This window comes from Microchirus variegatus (assembly GCF_963457635.1).
Source record: "Microchirus variegatus genome assembly, chromosome: 6".
Lineage (NCBI taxonomy): Eukaryota > Metazoa > Chordata > Actinopteri > Pleuronectiformes > Soleidae > Microchirus > Microchirus variegatus.
This window is the reverse complement of record NC_139807.1, coordinates 20,572,647-20,583,797: the sequence shown is the minus strand read 5'-3', so window position 1 is coordinate 20,583,797 and position 11,151 is coordinate 20,572,647. Positions and strand designations below refer to the sequence as shown.

At 41.9% G+C, this 11,151-nt stretch overlaps 1 protein-coding gene across 1 annotated transcript; it reads right to left on the bottom strand.

Annotated features, from left to right (window-relative positions):
* Positions 1 to 182: 182 nt before the first annotated feature.
* On the bottom strand, positions 183 to 1,291 carry LOC310928946 (D(1) dopamine receptor-like; the record flags this gene model as incomplete). Its single annotated transcript, XM_083891615.1, is given in 2 exon segments — positions 183 to 307; positions 310 to 1,291. Coding segments are annotated over 2 exon segments (1,107 nt in total).
* Positions 1,292 to 11,151: the final 9,860 nt, after the last annotated feature.

Sequence of the window (11,151 nt, the reverse complement as noted above, 5' to 3'; positions counted from 1 at the left end):
GCTCCACTGTGACAGTTTGCACACAGGCGAGCTTCTCACCGAGTGCAAACCAGGGTACATATTAGGTCACTGTATCCTTCAGTCACACTTAGAGTTAGCACTGAGAGCGGCGTCCTTGTTTGAAGTTGATCGGACTGGCCTCAACAGGAAAAAATGAGTCAGTGCTGGGGGAGAGTCGTGAGTCATTTCTTGTTTAGACTGACCGTCTCTATGTTGTGGCCTCCTGGATAAAGTCTGTGGCAGCCGAGCAGGATGGAGAAGGCCTTGCGGAAATCTGCGTTGAAGGCATAGATGATGGGGTTGAGGAGGAATTAGCCCAGCCGAACCACACGAACACGTCAAACGTAGTGGGGCTGATGCAGGGGAAGGCCTCTCCTCCGCTCGACTGCTCGCAGAAGGGCACCATGCAGTTGAGGATGAAGAACGGCAGCCAGCAGCACACAAACACCCCCATGATGACCGACAGAGTCTTCAGCACCTTGGTCTCCCTCTTGAATGTCATTTTGAAGGAGCTCTCGGACTCTGTGATGCTGGACCCTCCGCCCATGCTATCGTGTCTGTTTTTGGCACTTTCAGCCGCTCGTTCCAGTGCAGAGATCCTTCGGATTTGTCGGTGTGCAATGCGGTAGATCTGGGTATATGTTGCTACCATGATGGCTACCGGAATGTAAAAGCTTATTAGAGACGTTGAGATAGCGTACGTCCTGTTAAGGCTCGAGTCACAGTTTTCTGAGCTGTGGTAAGTTGTAGCATTTAACTCTGAGGAGCCAGTGAGCTGGCTTTGAGCATGGGATTGGGCCTTGTGCCAGTTGAGCTGCACTGGGATGAAGGAAATGAGGACAGACAGAGTCCAGGCTACACTGATCATCACATAGGCCACTCGAGGTGTCATTTTCCTCTCGTAGCGGAAGGGGCTGGAGATGGCCCAGTACCGGTCCAGACTTATCACACAAAGGTTCAAAATGGATGCTGTGGAGCACATAATATCAAAAGCCACCCAGGTGTCACAAAAGGAGCCGAATGGCCAGAAACCAGCGATCTCCGTCACTGCCTTCCACGGCATCACCAAGATGGCAACCAGGAGGTCTGACACAGCCAGCGAGATCACAAAAAAGTTGGTCACTTTGGTGCGAAGGTGTCGAAATTTGGTGACGGCCGCACAAACGAGAGTGTTCCCCAGCAAGGTGGTGAGGATGAGCAGCGAGAGGAAACAGCCAGTCAGCACGCGGCTTGAAGGCGTCTCGTCCAAAAACCCACTGTCGATGACAGTTGTAACGTTCTTGAGCTCCATCCCTGAACCTGTGCCGCGTGGCGACTGGTCATCTAAGTCATTCTGAGGAATCGTCCTCCATTATATCCACTGGATTACAATCTCCTGTACTGCAGCCAGACAGAAGAAATTCTCCATTACTGTATGAAACTGTTCTTGCTGAAAGATTAGATGTTCCAGGCAAACCCTCTCAGGGCTGGACGTTTGGAACCTGATGTTGTAAATTAGATCTGACATCATCGGAGCTTTAACACTGAAGAGGTATTGGTAACTTAATTCCCCAGTGTAAAGAAGGAAGCCCTTCAGCCTGTCCTGGTCCCAAACAGCTCTTAGTTTATTGCTTACAAAAGCCACCAGAAGCTCTGTGGGTTTAAAAAAAAATATAATTATACAAGGTAACACTTATCATAAAAATAGATCAATGTTTATATATATATATATATATACGTATATATATAAATATGTGTGTGTGTGTGTGTGTGTATTTGTTTGATCTGATTTTCTGACTGATAATAATCACATTTTAAATCATTTGGCAGTAATCTCTCCTGAGCTACACACTAATTATTAAGAGTCACACCATTTACATTTAACTTAAATGTATTTTTTTTTCCTATTTCAACATTTATCATGAGACTCACCTCTGTCTCATACAGACGCGGTCATCATTTCAAAATAAATGTCCCATCGCCTCCACACAGTAACAACTTCACCACGCAAAGTCCTCCCAAAGAGCGCTCCAGAGTCCAGGTCAGACAGAAACCAACCACAGGACAGTCCGATTCTGCCCTCGACCAGCTCCGCATCGCGGACTGTTGTGAGCAAATGAATAATACAAACAGCAGGATTCAAATGTCACACAGGGATCACCTCCACCACCACTGCTGCTGCTGATGCGTCCTCCTGCAGCCTCTCCAGAGCGCGTCTGCGGACTGACACTGTGTGCGCGCTGTCTGATGCTGCACCATCCAAGAGAAAGAGAAGTAGAGAAAACATGTGGATGTGGCCCTTTGGCAACCGGATATCACACACCGATGCACAGCATTATCTTCTGCCTCAGAGATCGGCTGTGCGTTCTTTTAAATGTGACCTGCTTTAATCTGCAATCTGGTGTTTAATGAGGTTATGCAGGTTATAAAACTGAGCCAGGGCAGAGGCCAAACCACACAGGGCTGTAGGCTACTGAGGCCACCTAGTGGAGAAAGAGAACAATTGCGTGAGTGGATGTAAAATAAAGTTGGAGGGACATTTTTCAGGGAATTCACTAAAAGAAATTGAGGTTTTATATGAGGACAGATTTATGACGAAACGTGAGATTATATCAGAAAATCTCATTGTTCATCCGCCAAAATGTCACCTTCAGCAAGTGTTATCATTCCTGTGGTCTATAACCGATAAATTGTGCACAGCTTGTAAAAATCCACACAGGCACATTATCCGTGAGCTTATCCCCTCATAGTTTGATTCAGTTCAGGCTGGTATCTGTGCATGCAGAAGAGCATCATGGGATGCAGAAACAACTGTGACATGCCAGCTGTCACCTCACTGTGATGTGAGCACTTCTGACAGGAGAAGAAGAAACAGCTTTTACCCTTTTCTGTCACAAACATCGACTACAGGTCATTTAATGAATGGGAAGACGTCAGGAGATTGAAGGAGTGATGCAAATGAGGAAATACTACTCACAGAAACATATATATATATATATTTTGCCATATTTTAATTTCTCACTCTGTCCTCTCGACCTCCTTTTTCAGATTACACCGTGATGTGGTATTGGAATTATATTAACAATAATGTTCAGTTAGTCATCTATTTATCATTTTTAGATAAAAAATAATAACTGTAGCATTACACAGGAAAATATTCAGATAGATAGATAGATAGATAGATAGATAGATAGATAGATAGATAGATAGATAGATAGATAGATAGATAGATAGATAGATAGATAGATAGATAGATAGATGGATAGATAGATGGATAGATAGATGGATAGATAGATAGATAGATAGATAGATAGATAGATAGATAGATAGATAGATAGATAGATAGATAGATAGATAGATAGATAGATAGATAGATAGATAGATAGATAGATAGATAGATAGATATACCACTGCTGCAGCTTGGAGGTGGACCATCAGTGACCTCAGACCTGGACATGATGTGTGTCTTATTATGACCGGTTCACCATCCAACAAAGTTCACCTGGCGACTGCTCTTCTCTCTCTTGATAACAAATCTTCTTTACTTCACCTTAACCTGCCTTTGACCTGTCTGTGTGTTGTGATATGATGTTTCACTTAATATATATAGGATATAATCTAATCTGTCTTCTCTTGTTCTACTTATTTGCTTGGTGATGGAACATCAATAGCTATGAACCAAAATATCTGTCCTAGCAGTGATTTGTCTCATCAAGACTGGACCACCATCCGACAGGGTTGACACGTGGACTTCTTCTCTCCTGATAACAAATGTTCCTGGCACTCAACTCTGTTTCTCTGCCTCTTTCTTTGTCAAAGTCTGTTTCCCTCTGTGTCTATATTTGGTTTAATTATAGACAATTACAGCTGTTTAATTAATTGTCTGTCTTCACTCGCAGGTTCTCTAGTGAGGAGGAAATTGTGTAGCTCTGGTCCTTTGGTCCTTTTTTTTCAGCATCTGTAGTCAACATTCTCCTCCATCCACATTTTTAATTTTCACATGTTTTTATTATCTGTCATGAGTTTTGCATTAAAATGGATTTAAAAGAATAAATAAATAAAATATGTCCTGTGTTCACACATTTGTAATGTGTACTGCATTTCTGTCTGTACTGATAGATGTTTCCCTCTTTGTTGCTCTTGCAGAGAATTTCTTCTTTTTTATTATGTATTATAAAAGCATCACTTTTGTTTTTGACCTTACTAATATAATCTGTTTTATAATAAATCATCCTTGTTATATGTTAAAATTCTAATTCATCTTTACAGTTGCCACTCAAAGATATCAGTTGTTGGACATTGGACATTTCTAAAACCTCACTTGGTGTCCATCCTTGCAAACAGGCACATAAGCCACCATTGTTGTTTGGAGCACTCGGGTTTATTAAATGTCAATTCCACAGCTTCTGTGTCTTCCTATAGGGAATTTACCAGGATCGTAGGAATGTGTGTCCTCTGCTGCATTAAGGCTGTCAGCCTATGTGTGTGTGTGTGAGTGTGAGAAACTCCCAGGGGTGCGTCTCCTGAGGCTGGGTCCTTTACAGTTTTGCAGTGTGGGCCTGGTCTAAGTGTGCTTCGTGGCCATTGTGATGTTGCTCTTTATCAGTCACTTCAATGGATCGTAAGGGAAAATAGTCATTAACAACGGTAACAGAAATACAGTGATGTTATCTGCAACCTGATCTCTCGCTTGTCTCACTTTACTGGAGACTTGGTTGGAATCTACATGTGGTGTGTGTGAGTGTGTGAGCAGAGGCAGAGTGACTGTTGGTACTTACTTTTGATTTTTTCATCTATTTTATTTGTTGAAACATCACACATTTAGACATAAAATAGAGTTCAAAATCAATTATACAACAGCATCTAATACTCCACTTATTTTTACTTGGGTGATGCAGGGATGTGGGTTATAAAGACCAGAGTATATGATATTTGTTGTATTAGCAATGCTATAATGACCACACAGTAATATTATTTCTCAATCTCTTCTGCAAACACATCCAGAAAATTCAGTCAACAGTTTTAATGGAGATCTGCTTCCATCTACTGGTGGGATCAGCACCCTACACTCAAATAAAAACAAAACAACAGACACTTCAATAATATATATATTTATTTGGTGCCTTCTCCTATTGTTTCTTATCTTTTGCCTTTCAAACCCCTTTCTCCACCACTGACATAAACACCACTTGACTAGTTTTGAAGCTCTCCTCTATTTAGATAGATTAGAAAGTAGGAAGAGTTATTTCTTTATTCTATTCCATCAAGAACAGAAACATCTGCACGTTAAACTAACCCATCCTTAAACAACCCATTGGTTCTGGACCAATTGGAGGCACATGGACAGATTGGAGGGGAGGAAAGAAACATTTCTTCTTCTACAGACTGGTCGTTCCCTCTCGTCAGCCATGTTCTCCCTCCCTCCAAAGAAGCGAGACACTGTGGGAAATGTCAGGGACTCCTGTCTGTGCTGTGGATAATTCCCCCTCATTTTTAATGAAAGAAATTGTCTATTGTTTAAAGGGACTCCTTTATTTTTAATGAAATATAAATAAACATATTTTTTTTTTATTGTTGCAGATCCACTCACAAGATATCTCCACAGACATTTCAGGAGAACAGAGCCTATTGGTCCATACAGGACAGGACTTCTTCTTGACAACCTGTTGTCAAGAAGAGTCCCCCACACATACAGGATGGAGGGATTTGGGTCCCAGTCTAGACAGGGCAAAGAAGACACGGTCAGGTCCAGAACCTTTAATCACACACACAACAAGCAGAACCACAATCACAGATTAGTCACAACCACAATCACAGAGGCAGCAAAACACACTCTCACAATAGACGTCAATAGACAAGTCACCAGTGGTTGAGCTGATTCAAGCTTCACATCATCTAGAGATAGAAAATGCATTGATCACAAGAAAATGTCAACCAGACATGAAACAAACTCACTCGAGGAAGATTGAAGATTCTCAAGAAACATTTCGCTTTAACCATACAATTTCTGTTTGAGGATACATGGGATGATCTGGCCTTTAGGGCGTGTAGTAACATGGTCACCAGATGATGCAGGACCAGAACACACTGTTCTTTTCTGATACTTGTCATCAGTTCTTTCCTCTCCTCCTCCTCCTCGCAGCCTTTCTTTTTGTCCCCTCTTCATTCTCCTCTTCAGATTTCGTTCATTTAGATCGACAGACCCGTAACATATAGAATTTAAAATCCTCCTCATATGTAAAGCATGTGTCAAAGAGCTGATTGTTTTCCATATAACCCATTATAGACTACTCTGCTCTGTAAATGCAGGCTTGCTTGTGGTTCCCAGAGTCTCTGAGAGTAGAAAAGGAGTCAAGTTCCTCTCCTGTAGAGCGAGCTTCCACTGGGTCTCAGAGGCAGACACTCTCCCTAAAGTTACATTTACCATCCCTGTTGTGGTATGTGTGCTTGATGCCCAGTTTTTCAGTTCAACCCAGGGAGTTGAGGAGAGGCCACCTGGATTATAGTAAGGTGGAAAAAAGCAAGGATTTTCAACAACCTTTCAGCTCATAAGTGGAGGGAGAGCACGTCATTACTCCACTGCAGACAAAGACAGCCGTGATTATTTGCAAACACTGCATATTCCCACCTTGCAGAACCCGCTGCAGTGGTGGGGCCACAACAAACTGTTGGCCAAGTTGTGCAAATGTTATCTGGCTGTTCCAGCTGCTCTCACACCAAGTGAGAGGATTTTTTCCTCTGGCTGAATATACCATCATGCATTTAATTTAGCCCACGTCAATGACCGTGTGTTACATGCAAAACTGTGACTGAGCAGGACTGTAATGATTACAGACTCGTGTTATTTTTACAAACATTGCATTATTTTCTTTTGCACTTATATGAGAGATGAACCCCAGCCAGGTTTAATTGTAATATTTTCTAATAAATTACAATATAAGCCAGTGGTTATCTAACTTTATACCAAGAATCACCTGAGGGAATGGTGATCTCTTGAAATAACACCATTATCACCAACATTGTGGTGTAAATAGGCCGAGCAAAGTCGGCTACAGACTTTTCACTGGAGGCAGATTTACTCAAGTGAGATACTTTGCTCCCTCATCATCCTCTTCCTCACATATAACTCAGACACTGGTATAGTGAAATTAGATAAAGATGGAGCGAGTGATAAGATGACTCATTTTCTATGCACTCCGGTCAAAATTACTCAGCTCCACTCTGATTGCATACCCTGGTACTAGGGGTGCGAATTGATAAGTTTTTATCAATATCAATGCTATTCTGGATTCTGCCTGCCACTATTCCTTATCAATTCTCTTATCGATTTCCGAGCAGTTAATCGAATGGTCTTCCACACAGTCTTCTGCACCAAAAGCAACCATTTAATTTTTTCCCAAAATGATGTATTCACAAGACTGTTAACATACTGAACACCACCTTCACAAGATTTGGCGTATAAAGAAAATATAGTTTAAATACATTTAAGACTGATACAATAAATAAGAAACAGGAATAGAAATGCTATACTTGCTAAATGCTTGCATGCTAAATTACAGCTTAATGCTCCTTTTCTTAAAAAGGATATCGTAAATTAAGTTACAGTGGACATACAAGTCCTCTTTAGAAAAATAGTCATGTATGCCACAATAACATTGTTCATGTAACTTAGTGCAAGCTTTAACTTGAGACGATGTCGAAGGGCCAGCTGCCTGAGAGCAATCTGTGTTATCGTCAGTCTGTCTGTGCCTGCCATCATCATCATCATCATCGATTTTCTGCCTGTTTTGGTGAAATAGAGCCAGTCTTTGGATCTCTTTCTCCTCTCAATGAAGCCTTATTTATACTCGCGTGAGCCGCTGTGGCGCGGGGCTCCGCAGACTGCGCACGGTCATACAAGCATGTACGGAGGTGTTTATGCTCAGCGAGTTCAGCACGTTGTTCGTTGCAGTATTCCTGCTGCTTCCTTGTGTGGTGTGAAGATCCGAGTCGTCACAGAGTGTGATGTAAATGTACTGCAACGTAAAATTTCAGAGAAACCGGGAAAAGAAATGTGCGTTGAAATGAGAGAATCGTTAATAACAATCGATAACGTTGGAATTGGTCAGACCCCGGAAGCGGTTCCCATCCCTACCTGGTACAGTAGAAAAGTATTTCTGATTTCCCTCCAAAAGGAAGCTTGTGTACCACTGGTAGTACACGTACCCCAGTGTGAGAACCATGGAACAGGCCCAAAATGAAACACCCCATTACCTTCAATAGATATATATATATATCAGTTTTCACCAATTCTAGAACACTACTCAAGAAAATATATAACCGTTTATTTGTTTAGGTACTTTACTGTGGTTATGTTGCATGTTATATCTTTAAATGTCTCATATACTAGGAGCTGTGAACTAACATAATGTTTCTGCACACCCACATGGGTGTTTTCAGTTGCTCTGCTACAAAACTAAGTGAAGAATCAAGGGCCCTTTCTCAATATCCATACTGTCCGTACTTGCGTTCTGTTCCAATTCTCAAGTGCGAGAGCAGCGAGTATGGTTCTCATACCCGGAAGTGTTCACTCTGAGAGGCCGTTTGAGAAATAATTCAGTGTTGCGCTCACATGTTACATCATACTCTCACACAAACACTTGACCATAAAAAGTTAATGTATGTAAGTAGACCTCCATAACTCACATATATCTGCGATAGGACCACTCTATAGGAGCTTTAAGATAATTGAAGGCGAGAAATTAGTCATTTAGAATTTAAAAAATGTAGTATGTGTTTTAAGATATGACGTATTTATAGACCCCTTGGCAGCCTACGTCACGTGCGCGCCACCTTCTCTCTACTGCGCATCTCGGTTGCAGAAAGCGCTGTTGTGAGCAACAGGCAACATGTCTTGCTGTGCTGTCGGTTGCACGAATCGTTTTAACAAAGAAGACAAAAGTCTGAAGTTTTACCAGATACCTTCAAGCTGCACCCCGTTCAAGGCTAACCGGAGACGTTTTTGGTTGCAATCCATCAGAAGGAGCGACTGAAACGAGCAAATGATAAAAGAAGCAAGAATTTGCCGTGCTCACTTCATATCATACATTTTTGGCCTCAGGTAACACGCAAACATGAATGTTATTACTATGCATAACAATATTAAAAAACAATTTTTGAGAGCGACAGCGTAATTAAACTCAAGTTTAAGTCAAACTACCGTAGCTTAGAAGTACTTAGTAGTGTATTAGTGTATTAAGTGTATTAAGACACTCACGTTGTCCGCCATACTTGTTCTGCTCGCCCTTCCCAGTCTAGTTCATTGAGCTGTAGGAAGCAGCCGGTAAAAATCTGGACAAGTTGTGTTGCTAATACTGTAACCGTTCACTTTCTTAAGCATCCAGAGTCGTGTAGGACTTTAAGTTATCCTTTGAATAAAGACTTGGAGTGTCGATCAGGTATTAGTGGATATTGGGCCACTGCAGACGGGGCCACTTCGTCTCATCATTAATCCACTCACCGGCGCCAAAAGCATATGTGTCATCAAGCTGTATCCCATTCATCAAGGTGAATTTACTAGCATGGCGTAGTACGAGGAAACTTCACGACAACACTGCTACTTCAACGCTGAGTAGCACCCTTCTGCAACCGAGCTGCGCGCACATGGAACTGTTTGTAAACAACCAAGAGCCCTATAGTTTGGCAGCGATGTTGTCATAGTACATACTTGAATACTTGGGTATTGAGAAAGGGCCAAACTTTCAGTCAAAGCTCAACATCAGAAAACACCTGTGTGGGACTGGACTATGCAAAAGTCACCGGAAGTCGCATGAATTATTCTGCTTCAGGGAAGTATCGCTGTAGTCAGGCAGGCGTTAGGACCCAGCAGACTGTCTGTGTCCAGTTACTGAGCCACAGATGTGTGATGCACCTCTGTCATCATCAGCAACTACTCTTCCACACGCTGCTACACACACACACACGCACACACACACACACACACTACACTACACTACACACACACACGCATGGGCCTGCGCTGACTGTCACCAGCTCCACCGGCGCTATGGACACAAGCAGCAACAAATGTAAGTTCTCTGATCCTGAGTCTGTGTGTGTGTGTGTGTGTGTGTGTGTGTGTGTGTGTGTGCGTTCTCTGGTGTTTTGAATGCTTTTTAAGTTACTTAGTGCAGCTTTGGAAACATAGATTTAGATCCTATGCAAGTTTGTTTAAAGTGTTAATTGGTCACTGTCTTTCCCTCACCACTGTCAGCTCCACGCACTGCACTGATTTTTAATGTGACCTGGTGGAGATTTGTTGGAAGGATTCATAGAAAAAAGTGAAATTTGAATCACGGATTTGATTTAAAACCTGTAGTCGTTTTTGTGGGAATATCCACTAAACTGCAACAACACCTCTTTGTCCTTGTAATCCTCCCTTCTTGTGTACATGTTACTTAACACATTGTCACACATTGCAGCACCACCCTTACCCCCCAGGCAGAAAGCTGAGTGCAGCTCCTCTTGTCTGATTGTTGTTCTTTACAGTGACTCCCACTCCCTCAGTTGAAATATCTGGATGTGGAAATGAGATATTTTTTGAGATTATGTTGTCTTGGTGATCGTCAGACCCCCTGGAGATGCACAGGGCTTTTGTGTTAGGGAAAGCTGGAAATACAAAATGTGTTTTTGCTTTAGATGTGTGTGTTGTTTTTTCACTTTCATTTTGTGGGAGGGGTGCAGCCCCCCTACAAAGTACAAAATTATTCCACATTGTGAAAGAAAACAAATACACTTCCACATGGGCTTTAGAAGTGACAGTACAAACAGGACAAGGTGTGGCCCAGAGGCAGCATTTCAAATATGAAATTAACATTATTGTTGTTGGAGTCAGGTCGATGTGTCAGTATGTCATGACTGCAGAGTGTTTGGCGCAGACGTGCTGTGAGCCGCCAGGCAGGTGAACATGTGATAGTGATTATATGGAACAACTTTATGGACAGTTTAACTCAACTGACGTGAGTTTGAAAGGAAATGGGACCGTTAGACCATGATGGTGTTCACAATGAAGATTAAGATTATTTGTAAGATTATTCATGCATTAATAGTTTTTCTTTTCTGCAAATTAATGAACAGATCAAAACATGACTTAACAAATGAGATGTTCCATGTTGAATTGGAGTTTTCTAGATT